General features: G+C 40.9%; 1 protein-coding gene across 5 annotated transcripts in view; it reads right to left on the bottom strand.

Annotated features, from left to right (window-relative positions):
- Positions 1–15,268, bottom strand: part of plxnd1 (plexin D1) — a 102,964-nt gene that overhangs the window by 82,794 nt on the left and 4,902 nt on the right. For all 5 annotated transcript variants that reach the window (XM_015033410.1, XM_015033405.1, XM_015033408.1 and 2 more), the window contains exons 2-4: positions 12,423–12,599; positions 4,207–4,338; positions 2,614–2,714 (exon numbers count right to left, since the gene is read on the bottom strand). In XM_015033410.1, the coding sequence (XP_014888896.1) occupies positions 2,614–2,714; positions 4,207–4,338; positions 12,423–12,599 (410 nt within the window). The remainder of the gene's footprint in view (positions 1–2,613; positions 2,715–4,206; positions 4,339–12,422; positions 12,600–15,268) is intronic.

The raw sequence follows: 15,268 nt of genomic DNA, 5'->3' as shown, positions 1-15,268 counted from the left end.
CAGACACACACGCACGCACGCACGCACGCACGCACACATACACTGAGAGATAAGAACATGTAGATAAGCATGATAATTTGTGAATAGCAACGATGGCATGTCATGCATAATTTGATTCAAATAAAGATATTTAAGTGCTTTCTCGTGACATGTGGCAGATTAAACCAGCACCGGCATGAAAGCAGTGATCAAGGACTGGGTTTTATCTCCGCCAGAGAAACCGGCTCTCTTTTTCTGACAACAGCGTCACCTCACACAAGCGAACAGACGTGTTTTCGTGCTCCCTCCACATTGCGGATGTGCCGAGAGACGTCAGAGCCGTGCATATAATCAAGCTGGCCCCCAAAGGGACAGTGGCGGCTTCACAGATTGCGAAATCTAGTAGTTTGGCTTTTCCTCCTCTGCTCCCAGTGTCTGCCGTTGTATCAGACAGTGAGGTGATGAAGGACATCATCCACCCCCACGCCACATCCCCCAGGCCTCGAAACCACAAAGCCAGCCCAGCGGCCGGCGGGCCTGGCCAAACAGTGCATCAAACACACAAACACTCATGACATCAGCTCCCTGGCCTCTGAGAGCCAGAGAGAGACGCGCACTCACGCTGACACTTGCACGCAGGCTTACACACTTTGACATTTCCTTGTAAAAAGAACCAGTGTGCTCGCTCCCTCCCACTACCATCATCACAATCAACGCTCCTTTGTAGAGGGATAGGAAAGGGGACAGGGGCACAGGGGGAGGAGAAGACGAGAAGTAGGGAGACAGGGTGGCAGGCAGAGAGATAGACGGCTAAAATTCTCAAAGCTACTGGAGAATAGAAGGGCGAGGAATGAAAATTAAAAAAAATAGAAAGCGGAGGACAGGGAGGGTCGCTAGAGTAAAAAATGCAGTGAAGTGAGAAAGAAAGCGGAATAAAAACAACAGATAGATAAATAGGGAGAGGAGACAGGGAGATAACAATGAGCAATGCCGGGTTTTAGATGACTGAAGCCCTGGGCAAGTCCCTACTTCTGCTCAGCACATCCCGTCTCATCTTTTCTTTTGTGGTTTTAGTATTCTAGTGTAGGTCCTGATACTTTTTTAAAGTCTGTGTGTTGCTATTAATGTGCGTATGGTCTGAGTAGCTCATAAGTCTCCACATCAAGAGTGACACCACATTCAGACGAAGCTCTTTTCATATTTTTCCCCCAATTTTTTAAAGATGAACAAAACACCTAGAAAGGAAATGTCAATGTTCTGGTGAAATGAGTCAACAAGTAGCTCACAGCATCAGTTTCATGTTCATTGTCAAGTGTCTGGCATTCCAAGATGAGTAAGCCTTCATCGGTGCAGATAAAGTGTTTTCATATGAGATTGATTGAGAGCATTTTGTTTTGTATATCATCCCAAAAGCTGTGCTGCCCAGGATGTTAGGCCATATCGCTCATATCAAAAACCACCACTGACAACGAGACAGTGAGACAGGCTGATCACATTCACACAGACACACTTCGTTTTAACCCTTCCAGCTCTTAACGACCTCTAGCAGCCCTAGGACCTCTAGAGCTGCAGCACAGCTTGTCACTAAATTTACTATCTGGACTGATCTGCTTTAATCACTGGCAACTAACCAGAACACGGACCCACATAAACACAGCTCGACGGCACTCATATTCTGACATGGGTCCAGAAAGCCCATCCAGACTCAGTCACATTAATCACTGTGTACTTCCACCAGCTCACAGCTCCACTTCAGCCAAGTCACTCCTCGTCAGGCACTCCCACCCTCAGACCGCCCCAGAGCCAGGGGAACACTCCAAACAATAATGTTACTCCCAAGTCTGAGGCTCAGCTCAGTGGAAAGCAAATCAATAGTGATCCAAGGACAGTTTTTCAAACCCAAAACACGCTCTGCTAGTGCCAAGGCGACACTTTCAAACCGAGAGTGACAAATCCCCAAAACAGGAAAAGAGTCAGTGGTTTTTTTGTTTTTTTTTTTACTGTGCCTCAAGTATCAAAGCGGCAAACAGAAGAGATTTCATCAAACTATCAGTCTTCGCTTTTATTGCTTCCAAAGGACTGCTAAGTCAGATCACTCTGTAGCACAGCATCACAGCAGCAGTCAAACTTCTGCTTTTAACTAAAAAGACGAAGTGAACCTTTCCACACTTCATCCTTTCTGATTATGTCATCAACCACATGGCATGACCTTGGCACTATATCACACGGTAATATGATTCAATTATGTTTACCAGAAGAAAATCAAGGAAAACAGAATACAATAAAGGTTGTTTTCACACCTGACAGTCCGGTGGGCTCGGTTCGATAAGGGGCCAAATTTGTTACATTTTCAGCTGCGTCAAACATACCAAACCGCTGGAGAAACCTGTTCACCCCTTCTAGGTTTTCAGGCAGACCAGAGTTCACTTTTCTCTGGTCTGCAGACCAGACTGAAGCGAAGACTGATAGTTTTGGTGAGTGTCAGAGTTTTATTGTGATTTCTATCCTCCCCAAATGAACCGGACTGTGTAGGCACACAAACTAAGAGTTTGATCAAAGTGAACTAAGCAGGGCTGGTGTGAATGCACCCTGAAAGAAAGATATTTCAAAACCACAAAAGGTTGTCATTCTCACCTGTTCTCCAAAGTGCACCAACCACAGTAGGCGTCTTTAGCCCCCAAGCAGTCAGTGCAGCTCTTCCACTGGTCACATTCTGCTACTTTTACTCTCAGCATCTGTACAAAGCAGCAACAGCAATTAAAAAAAAGAGAGCGAGAGAGAGAGAGAGATTTACGGTTTTAACAAACTTGCTGGTTTATTTGTAGAAGACAAATAAATAACAGCAATTTACTCTGACAGCTCTGAACATCAGTTAATATGTCACTGAACAAATACACTCCACAACATCTGCTGGCTACAGCTTGTCAGAAGTCGGGATTTGCTTCTTTTTCTCTGTTGCCTAATCTTTGTAATTAGGTCATCTGTGGGATTTGGACTGCTGGGCGGACATAACAAGCAATTTAATGATGTGGTCTGGCCTCAGAGAAAATAGTAATTTCTAGCATTCCCAATGGATAATGCAATAAATGAACTTAAAAATAGTCCGTAAATTGGTCAGCAGAAATTTGCAGATTCAGTTATTCTAGGAAAATAGGTAGTGACAGAGCATTATTTTTGCTGTTGTAAATATACGTTTCTTCATTTTACAAAGCAGATTCTGTGGGTAGTAGATTATGTATTGTTTTTGACAAGGAGCATGAAAAAGGGATTTTGTAGTTATTATTATTACCATCATTAATATGACCCGGAAGGGTTGACAAAATGCAGAATTCACAACAAAACAAAAGCTACAACAGAAGCTATGCTAGCATGTTTAGCATAACTTTCATTTTAGCGTAACTTCAGCTTGTGATTTTGTTGATGCATTTTTTAAAAAAATTTTTTACATTTCTGGGTCACTGTACATATACCATTGTTGTTATCCCTGGTTTCAATGTCAAAATTGTCAAAATTGGTGAAATTACAATGAAATGAAAAAAAAAACAAAAAAACCATAACATCACTCTACCAATGATTGGGGAGTTTTTACTGACTGAGAAGCTCTGGATATATATATATATATATATATATATATATATATATATATAATTTTGTACCTGTTTTTTTCTACAGTGCTTTCTGTCTAGAACACGTGTGCATGGCAGTTTGCAAAGAACAATGTATTTGTGTCATATTTCCAAACTTTGAGGTCAATCTATTCAATTTTCAGTCAAGTGTTACAGATTTCAACATGACATTCAAGAGGCTATGGATCGTGCTGTATGTTGCTAACGAGATCTTTTGCAACAACTTCCCATAAAATGTGTGAAAACAATTTCAGCTCCTCAGTGTGCATATTAAAATGTGTCTGCAACAGGAAGCAATGTGATTTAATCTCTTCACAGAAAGAAATCAGGTACACCGATGTTATGTGACATAAATGCTGTAGGTGCAACCGCATAGAGCCTTAAGTGCAGCAGTTGTGAAACCAGCTGGGAGCTTTGAACTCTGAAGGAGCTCAGAGCGCCACAACAAATCTAACCGTGTTCTGCTAAATGGAAGCAATGAGCCTGGATTTTAGCAGATGTGTTCTGAAAGTGGTTCTTGTGGTTCCTCTGTCTGTGACATCTGTGCAGATTAGCAGTAAACATCTACCGCCTGAAACCTTGTCTGTGCTCGGGTGCTTACGTGGTGAGAGGTCATGACATAAAGAAAATTGCCGTCGTTGGGGTCGAAAGTCATGATGTGGTGGACCGCTTCGCCAGCTGGCAGCTTCATGTTCCTCTGGCTGGCCAAGGTCATGTTAGGGAAGAGGGTCAGCTGCCAAGATAGAGTGAGAGTAGAAATCAGTGTGAATTAAGATCAAACGTACCAGAGAACCTCAGTCTGGCACCACTAGCTTTATCTAAGCACCACATGATTTACAAGACAACATGAATTGCATTTGCTTTCTGCTGATTGAACAAATTCAGGCTTTCTGACATTTGTCTATACATGCTTGGTGACTCCCGACAGAAACTTGCACATAATGATCTCTGCTGGGAGGCTGCTTCCACCTACAACAATGTTTGCGAGGTTTCGTCAGCCTGCCGATCGGCTTGCTCCTTCCCATGTCGGGAAAGGTGTCATCGGAGGCTCCAGGAGCTGCTTGTTGAAATATTAATGAATCGTTTGCCGAGAACAATGCTGTATTTGGCAAAAGTTTTTTAGAGCACTTCCAATTTCTCTATTTTTTTTACTTCCGAGAGTCACAATCAGTTTTCATCAGTGATTCCCTTGACTTTTAGAAGGTCCTTTAAAGTTTCTGTGTGGATTACGGCTGCTGTTTTACTCCTTTTCCTCAAAAGGTGGAAAGTTGACAAGCGAAGCGGAGGACAAAAGAAGTATCTTAAAGCTTAAAAACTATCTAAAGGAGAACTGAGTGTCAAAGAAAAACTCTACCAGAGAACTGATTTCATACATGAAGCTCAATCAGCCTTCACATGACCACATCCTATGTTCAAGAGGTTTTGCAAAATTTAATGCAAAGTCAGCAATTTGATGCCAATAGCTCAGCATGGGGTGAAATGGAAATGTTTGGGTACAAATAGGTGAAATGACAAATTGACAGAGTCCCTCCTAAATCATCCAACTTGACAGTAGAAACTTCAACTCAGCATGTTAAAAGCTTTCATGTCTGACAGCAACTGCGAGTATCGGCAAGTCTTAAGAAACAAACAAACAAAAAAAAATCCTTAAAATAATTTTAGTTCATTACTTAATTTCCTGAATATGTTTTTTTCTTGTTTCACCCGCTCAAAAACATTTTAGGAGATTCTCTGCTCGAGCAAATGTGCCTAATCTTGCTCTGCCGAGCTGCGATTTATCTACAGACTGGCCGTCTTACAGCTCAAGATAATAAAATGGTGAAATATTAACACGTACGCACAAACATATGCACACACAGACACACTCGCACATAAAGAGCTCTGTAGGAAAAACAAACAGCGCTGAGTGAGACTTCCTGTCACGCTAACAGAGAAAGCCCTTATTTCTGTAATTCACTGGGTTTCTCTTCAGTGGAGACATCCTGCCATTCTAGGGAACTGGCACACTGACTGACACTTTTATTGACAATCATGGGCACTGTCGCCTCTCCATCTGCGGGACATGCACAGGGCCTTAGAATAGCATTCACACTTTTAGAACTTTTTCCAGGTTTTTTTTTTTTTTGTCAGTAATTTATTTTACTGGGATTTTATGTGATAGACCGACACAAAGCAGCGCTTGTAGTTTGAAGTGGAAGGCAATAATGGATCATTTTCTAGATTTTCACACATGAAACTCTAAAAAGGGTTGGTGTGCATCCACACTCAGCCTTCCTTTTGCTTTAGTTTGAGGCATGTCTCTCCCAGCGTCAAAAGGAGCTCTTGTAACAGCAAGTTGTTTCTCCACTGTTAGCGCACTGAGCAGCGGATATACAAATGTGATTGACAGCACTAAGACCTTCTTCCTGGCCTTTTGGTTTCTGACTGGGAGATGTGCATTTCTGCAGATTACAGTAGTCGCTCAGGAAGGAGGTGGAGGAGCATGATAGTTTTCACAAATTATCTGTCTCATGTTATCGAGTCACAACACAGTGACAGTTTCAACAAATGTTTTCGAACGTTAACTACTGCAGCTTTAACACAGATTGTAAATTCTTCCAGGTTCGTCTTGTAATTATCCGTTCATTCACTCCAGTTGTGGACATGATGCTGCCACCAGTATTTTTCACAGTGAGAATGGTATGTCTATGGTGACGCGCAGTGTTAGGTCCTCCACATAACCTTTTACTTCATCAGAGCACCTTCTTCCACATGTTTCATGTTGAAGGGTTTATTTGAATATCTAAATTTTAGACAGGACTGCTTACAGCTTTCTTTCAGCAGAGGCCTTCTTTTACCACTAAAATGATATCAGACTTATGCTCTATCCTGTTAAGAGATTCTTCCATCTGAGCTGTGAATCTGCACATCTACCATGGACCATTTCACTGCTTCTCTGTCACTTTAGGTCATGGGGTCAACAACCTTTGCACCCAAACAATTTTTTTTTCTCCTTAAAATGTATTTAGAGGCAGAAATGCTGGTTATTGTGTAAGAGAAGCTTGAAATAGCTTGTTTTTACAATATCTACAATACTATATTTGTTTAGATTTTCAAATTAAAGCACAATTTTTATGTTGTTCATTAAACCTTTACACAAAAGAGAATGGATATTTATTCTTTGGCATAACATTGCGTATTTTTAGAAAACGATGCCAAAAACACCACAGTTTGCAACCAAAACACAAACAAATTACGAAACAAAAATATTCTTTACACTAAAACTTCAAAGGACGGCATTTGGTTACGTGGCTTTACATTTTAAAGCACTGATCAATTCCTCATTTTATCTTATCACAGTGGAGGATCTGAAGAGACATTTTCGACCCACAAGATGGAGATTCCTGTTTAGGTGTCATGTCTTGACAGGTTTGCTGCTATACTATACTCTTTTTATTTTCAAAACTTTGAGGTCTTTACAGAACACTTGCATTGTTTTCTATTAAAAAAGAACAAGCAGCTAAACTTTGCTAACTATTTACATGACATTTGAAGAAACGTGTTTGAAATGGATTTAGAGTAAAGGTTGTGGATACAAACGAGCCCCTCACTTTACAGATGTTCACATTCTTTTATCATTTTCTTTCCACTTCATTTGAATAATAAAAAAAAATAATAATTTCTGGCGGTAACATGTCAAAATGGGACAATGTCCAAGAAAGGAGAATATTTCTGCATTGAACTGCGCAAGAAAAACAAACGTCACCACCTACTGAGCCAGGCCGGGTAATTTTAAACCGAAGCAGACAGAAGCTTAGTAAAGCCGGATGAAAGACATTGTCTCAGGCTCCAAATATTGCTGTCATTTTTAAACGCCACCCACCACTTCTATAAGCAACACACAGTGGGGATAGTGAGCAGCTGTATTGTGTCTTCAGCCTGCACCCCAGTGACTGCGAACACACGCAGAGAGTGACACAGCGAGGAGCCTGCAAACAGCGGCCCACACACCTGGAAAGGGTAAAGAATAGGAGGTGAGCTGTGGCACAAAGCGCCACCCGGTCAGCCAGCAAAACACCTGCTGCACTGGCAGGTCGCTCTGACTCCATTCTCTATCTATCTTCATGCAGATCAAAGGCTCTATTCAACCAAGGAACGCTCAGCTGCTGTGCACTCATTCTCTCCTGTCCTCTCTCTGTGTGAGTATGTTTTGGATGTGTACAACCAGGAGAATAAAGATCGATAGAGGTGAGCCAGCAAGAGAAATGTAGTTGATACCAGATACTAACATACACTGCATAAAAGGTCACATTAGTTTTCTGTAACCATTATTTAGTTTTAAATCAAAATAAACAACTTCCAATTTATGTATTTTTCTTCTATTTTCTAAATGCCAGAACACTTTATTTTATTTTTATTTCTTTTTTTTTGTGGATGACATTTAAAGCATCGCCTCAAAATACAATGAGGAAATAAAACTTTTATTTAATAAATTTTAAATTTTAAATTTTAATAAATTTTTGTTATTTTTATAACAAAACCAAAAGACCTTAAATAGATGCTGGCTGAAACCAGTCAGTTATCATTCACAGTTCTGAATGCAGTTGGGCTAAAACACTAATCTACTGTAAAAGAAACATCAAAAGCAAGACTACAATTTGGAAACACACTCAAGGCGAAGGCCTTAACTTTTTTTGGACATGTTTTGGTGTCTGTTCAGCCGTAATGATCATTTTTTACATTTTGTGGAAAAAGGTGGGAAGCTAGCAAACCTGAGAACCATCACTATGTGATGTACAATGTAGACAATATCATGTCGGGAGTGTTTTACTGCAGGAGGGACTGGTGCACTGTTCAAGAAGATGGCATCACGAGGAAAGAACTGGAGAGGAGATGACATATTAGAGCAAAGTCTCAAGGTTTCAATCAGGAAGCTAAAGCTTGGGTGCAAATGATCCAAAACATACCACCATTTAGGTACAATGAAGCATATGGATAACAAAGTCATTTTTGGAGCAAACGTCACAAAACTTTAAAGTCAGTAAAGGCAATCTACAAACCTGACTCGGTTACACCAGTTCTGTCAGGAGGAATGGGACAAAAGGTCCTGCAAACTATTGTCTGGCGCTTATAGACAATAGTATGTCTATAAGCTTATTTTTCAAAACTTATTTTCAAAAATCCCTCCCTTATTATTCTGGAGCAACCAGAATAATAGCAAACAGAAAGGGCTTTGTTTATCCAAACTGACTTAAAACAAGAAATGTTTAGTGTGATTAAATCTTTTTGCACCCTTTATTTCAATATCTGTAGATAAAGTTTGTTTTCACAGTGAATCAAAGGTTGTTGTTTTTTTCTACATTTGAGGCTGAGGTGAAATAAAAATGGAATCACGTGGGGAGGAAGGGACAGTGGAGCGATGAAGTGAGAGATTGAGGGAGCAAATTTGGATGTGAGTGAGAGAGAGAGAGAGAGAGAGCGATAGAGGCGGAAACTGCCAGACGCAGGAAAATGGAAGTCAGTCGTAATGGGGAGGGAGAGACTTCATTAAAAAAATGCATGTAATTACAAATTACTTCAGTGAGGGCTCTCTCAAAGACAGTAAAGGAGGTCTAACTTAATCTGAACCACTGCTCCCCTGTGTTTAGTCTGAGCCAAACTCACAGTCAGAATCACATTACACACACTAACAGCACCATTAACCTCTGTAACAGCTCTATCCTCAGGGCACACACACGCATGCACAATCATCACCACACACATGCACGCTAATACGCACGCAAACAATCAGAGCCACATACAGCTAAAAAGCACAAAGCAAGTAAGTTGTTGCTGCAAGGTCACCGAAACGCCACACTCTGGATTTAACAAGGTTGACGCACACATGCATAATCTCAGGGTTTGTATCCATCTAAGTAAACACGTGGAATCACTAAACCTTCTCGCAATGGCCTGCAGACAAAGTCAAACACCTAAAAAACACAGTCGAACCTGTAATCAGGCAAACAGACTCACACAAATACACACTCAGTGCTGTTTACACCACTCCGACCAATGTGGTGCATCTGGTTTACGGCAAAAAGCCTCCGAAAAAAAAACAAAAAAAAAAAACAATTACGGCAAGCTCAGTTGGGGCCAAACAATGAGCTTCCCCCAACCCCCACTGGCTCCCAGCAGTATGGTTTTAATGCTGTAAAAGGCACAGAGCTCATGCAAAGCAAGCCTTCAGAGTCGGCTTGCGTTGTTTCCACAGGCATCTGAAGACAGCAGATTGTTGCGCTCGCTGGGATCTCAGTCAGGGGCGACTGGGAATGTGACTGAGACAGGAATTAAGGAATGCTGCTAATTAGACACGAGCTGGATGGTCGGTGGATGTGTAAAAGCGGAGGTCGCGGGCCAACACATGGCAGGGCTGAGTCACGAGTCCTCACTGAGTCTTGTTAAAGAGCTTCTCTCAGACAATAACCAGGTCTGAGGAACATTAGAGCGCATGATTAGGGCTGCTTAGGGATGACCTGACGATGACTGAAGCGGAGAAGACCTAGTGGGGGGGATGGAGTGATGACAGAGCTGAGAAGATACAGGATGAAAGCAGATAGTCCTGCTTGTTCTCTGAGTGTTTTCTCACACACCTTCAGCTTTATTGACAGCTGCGGCAGCCACATCAGAGCATCCGTGCGTGTCTCCTGATCCAACAGTTTTTCCAAGCTTCAGGGCTCAATCAAATTAAAAACTTGAGCTCCTTTCAGAGGGGCCATTTTATACAGCAATAACTCTATGACCTGAGGAGTTAGCGCTTTTAGTCTGTTTTTTTTTACCCATTGCTCATCATTCTTTACCAAACATTTGTAAGGATTAAGACATCCTAATATATTTTTTTTGTATTGGTGTAAGGAGAGGCTAGCGTATTTTACTGGGATTTAGATGAACATGAATTAATTCATAGTTGCAAAGCAAAACCAGATGTATATAATAGTAAAGTTTTTCTTTAAATGAAAGTGTGAACAACTAAGGTGTGTATTTGTGTTCACCCTCACCAAGTCTATGTTTCTGTCCAGGTCTGTCTCTAAAGGCTTTCAACATCTATTCCCACCAGTTCTACTTTACAAAATAGCTCAAACTCAATCAGAGAGGAGGCTCTGAAGATCAATTTTTAAGTCTCGCAACAGATTCTTAATTGGGTTAAAGTAAGGACTTTGACTAGGCCTTTCTAATACACAAATATGCTTCAATCTGAAACACCCTTTGCATGTGTGGTTGTTTGTTTAGTTTCTGATCTTACTGGAAGATGAACCTCCACCCTAGAATACCCCAGCCTTTATAAGCTCCATGGATGTCTTTCCTTCAGATATGATAAAGAAGCCTTTAAGATGAAAGGTGAAACACCTTCTAGAACAAAGAGAAGAAATTTGTATTGTTTTGCAGCATTACTATAGGGTATATTTATTTTTCACCAACGGACATTTGGAATTATGCTGCATTTAAGTCGTCTCGCTGTTCAGAGCTGGGAGCTGGAAATGATGTTGCCCCAGGATGAGAGCGTCCCGGTTACAAGTCGGAAAGCACCAGGATTTCCTATTTGTTTTGCAGCTAACTAGCAAAACAAGACAAAAACAATATACTTCTCTTTCTGTTTTATGTGTTGAAACACAAAGGGAACGGATATTTTACAACAACATGTGTGCCACTGGTTTAATGAGCTACATGCCGTCAGAGGTGCATAGTTTTCGGTTTATACTGGCAACATTCATTACATTCTGTATGCCTGCAGCCATATTGAAACTCAAGGTTGCTCCGTGAGCTCTGATGTTCCCGGCCTGAGTTCCAGCATCAGCAGGCTGTTTTGTTTTGTTTTTCTGACCGGGAACCCGGAAAATCCAACTTTTCAGTATTACAGCTCTACAATATGTCAAATCAAAGCTGTCATCACAATTTCCATGTGTGCAAATGACTATTTTAGTGTAATATTTAGCATGCTGCATTTTAAAGGGGGGCTATTAAGTAAAACTGACTCTTTTCAAACTTTATGTCATATTATGGCGTTATTACGTTATCGAACACATACCAGGAATGTTGCTTTGATTCTTTCATGCACTTTTGAGTAATTCTTGCATTTTTAGCAGCCATTTGGGATGCCTAAATGCCTGCTCTCATAAAGTAACGCCTATTTCCATTAAGCTAGTTCTCGGCACTGCAGTCTCCAGCCGAGCCCCCACCTCAGAGAGCTTCTCTACCCTGCGACTGACTAGCAGCAGCACCAGTAATTAGTTACTTGATTGTGTTGTAAAATGGCACTATGTGCATGGAAAACACGTAATGTCTCCCCTTTAAGAACCAAGCATTCAAGGCCTGTATACCAGGAATATATTCGGCCTTTTGGAGGAATTTTCCTGGCATATGATGTTCATGATGATCATAATTTTTTTACCAGCTTTGATGCAAAAATTAATACGGTTGGGAGAAGTGATAGTGATGAAGGGGGGAAAAAAATGAAAGATGGGTTAATAACAATCAATATTGTTGCAATATTCAGCAATACTATCCCAGTTCTATATATTCCAGATATCATTCAGCCTTATTTGTTGTCCTTGGCTAACAAGCATAAAAAAATAATGCAGTAGCATTTAAAACTATTTACACCACAAATGCATTTATAATTAGTAGTAATGTGTGTTCTATTAGAACTGACGTGTATCTGTTTGCTGAATGTCCCATTTTTCAGCTTAACCCCTACCTAAAATAAGTTCTTCAGGATAATATCAGGAGGGGGGTCTAGCCCTTAGATATGCATTCAATGGAAGTTTCATTCACCCGTAATGCTGCGACAGTGGGCCTCACCTTATGAAGACGCCCGTTACTGGTTCCCAGAAATACCACAGTGTGGTTGTGCACATTGTCCACTGAGACCGAACTGAGGGCTGAGTTTCCAAAAAGAGGAATGGCCCTAAGAGGCCTCCGTAGAGCCAGAGGGTGCTGCAGGTGGGCGGCGCCGCAGTCCAGCTGCTCAGGCTGCAACTGGAAGGGAAGATGAAATGAAAAAGAGATCAATCCTCATCAGTTTTTCACACAGATTAGAAGACAGGACAGCAGAGCGCACAACAGGAGCACGGCGTGATTAATGTCTGGTGGAAAGCAAGTGGTGTGTGATAGGAGCTATCACTCTGGTGCTGCTCGTTCTTCTAAATTACTTTGTGGGCATGTCAGTGAATACTTGAAAAGGGATTACAATGCTCTTCAACACTCATAAGACTTTGCTTTTGTCAAATCCTCGGTAAGCAGTGATAAAACATTAGCGCCACGCTCGGATGAGCACCAGGATCTACTGGGAATTTGCTGAATATTTTAGAACATGCTCAGCCAAAAAGGAAAACGAAAAGAAAAGAAAGAAGTAAAAAGAAAAGGGAGGGAAAGAATTAAGAACAGTGGATATTTGTAGCGTTGTTTCCCACGGGCCCCTTCTGCTCACAGCCTCATCGCTCTTATCATAAATTGTGTCTGACTTTCCCTCAGCGCTGGCCTTCAAACTGTCAACTACAAAAAGGATCACGTGTCCGCAGCCAATAAATGTAAAACCAAAGGGACTAACTTTTTTCTATGAGAAGTATTTTTATGACATCAAAAGCGGAAAAACAAATCTGGACTAAATTGCTTTTGAACAAGAAGTTGTCTATATTGCAAAGGCCTGAGGACCAAGTAGGATGTTAGATCCATTCAGAAAACGGGTCATGGATGGAGCGGCCCCGGGGGCCCACAGACAATAAGGCGGTGCCGTGGAGCAGGGCAGCTCCCTGGTCGCGCCACAGCAGCATCCTTTGACCTTAACTGTGGCAGTATGAACCACAACAACAGAAATCTGGAATTTCATCACATTCCCGATTCACTTTGCCTCCATTGTGTGACGGCATCCGAACAGAGGGTAAATATAGTTTCCAGCATTGATGTTTCCTTAAGGGCAGATATTTAGCCTGGTATGTGAGTGGAAATACAAGATAATGTCTGACCACGGGACAGCAACAAAGCGGCTATTTGTACTCGACCACTGCAACCAAATCTGTGGCTGAGCTATAGTTAGCGGCAAAAACTCACAAGTATAAACTGCAGCAGAAAAAAACAACAACAAAAAAAAAAAAACATAGTAAGCTGTTAACCCTTTCTGTGCTTCAGATTTGATAAGACAGAGAAGAGCAGAGCTGTTAGATGTGAGGGGAGTCTGAACATTCCCACAACCTTTCAAGTGGCTCTAAAGATCTTTTCATCTCTAATGACCTTTATTTCTTACATAGGAGATCCTCTCTCTGAGCCAGGAGCCTCAGGGCTCAGGAGGTTAACTTTCTGTGTGAGATACAGTAGTCATGTTTGCACCCTGAGGAACTATAGGGCCCTATGTTTCATAAGTAAGCAAATTCTGTTTCTATGTTTACAGCATAGCAATAAAACAAAATGTGTGGATTAGATATCCAAGCATATAGGAAATTGCAGGAGTCGAACTGGAGACAACTGCTTTGAGGACTGGAGACTCTGAATATGGCACAGAATGCCACATTGGCATTCTGAACATTTTATTTTTACTTTTACAACTAAAAATCTAAAAAGTGTGGTGTGTACCTGTAGTCATATCTCTGGGTTAGTATTTTATAGAGCAATATTTTGTACAGTTACAACTCCAAGCTTTTATTTAGCACATAAAGAGAAGTCAGTTTTTACCAGTACTTGTTTGGAAAAACAGCTCAAGCTCTTTCAGACTATGTTAATTAAATCTAATTAAGACAACCGTTAATTAGATTTAAGTCTGGACTATGTTTTGTTGGAAGGCCAACCTCCAAACTTCTCTTATGTCATTTGCAGATCCTAACAGGATTTCTTCTGGGATTTCCCTGTATGTAACTCTATCTGACTTCCATGTCCCCACATCATGCTGCTGACATCACAATATTTCATCTAAAGCATGTTTTGTTCATGATGAGATGCTGTGTTTAAAGCAGCACAAAACAATTTGGTTGTTACATTAGATTATATAATCAAGTGGAAATATTTTACTTCTGAAGCCAGTTGGTTGGGTGGAATTTTATTTATGGGTATCTCAGTAAAGGAAACTATAAGTGTACACCACACTTTTCAGATTTCTAACTTAAAAAGCTATACTCCAACCAATGTGGCGCATGTGGTTTTCTTTACATTGTGTTATTGTGTTTCTTAAAATCCAAATAAATGAAGTTCCAAAAACTTCAAGGGTGTAAATAATTTTTGCAAACTGTTTATTTTCATAAAGGTTATTTTTTTCACAAATTCTGAAATAAAATAACTTGTTTTTTTGTTGTTGTTTGTTTGTTTTGATTTTTATGGCGTTTGTTATCCTATTTTTGTTTTTATGGCATTTGTAATCTACGGAGCCCCTAAGGGGACATGGAGAAAAAAAAAAAAGGAAAGATATCCCTACTTATTATCGCGAGATCCCGAGAAACTAAGTCGAGATCTCGAGATCCCGACTTATTATCGCGAGATCCCGACTTATTATCGCGAGATCCCGACTTATTATCGCGAGATCCCGACTTATTATCTCGAGATCCCGACTTATTATCGCGAGATCCCGAGAAAATAAGTCGGGATCTCGAGATCCCGACTTATTATCGCGAGATCCCGACTTATTATCGCGAGATCCCGACTTATTATCGCGAGATCCCGAC

The sequence above is a fragment of the Poecilia latipinna genome, unplaced genomic scaffold (genome assembly GCF_001443285.1).
Source record: "Poecilia latipinna isolate Pla-1442-1.1 unplaced genomic scaffold, P_latipinna-1.0 Scaffold268, whole genome shotgun sequence".
NCBI lineage: Eukaryota > Metazoa > Chordata > Actinopteri > Cyprinodontiformes > Poeciliidae > Poecilia > Poecilia latipinna.
Note: the sequence above shows the minus strand (reverse complement) of the source record. Positions and strands in the feature narration are given on the sequence as shown.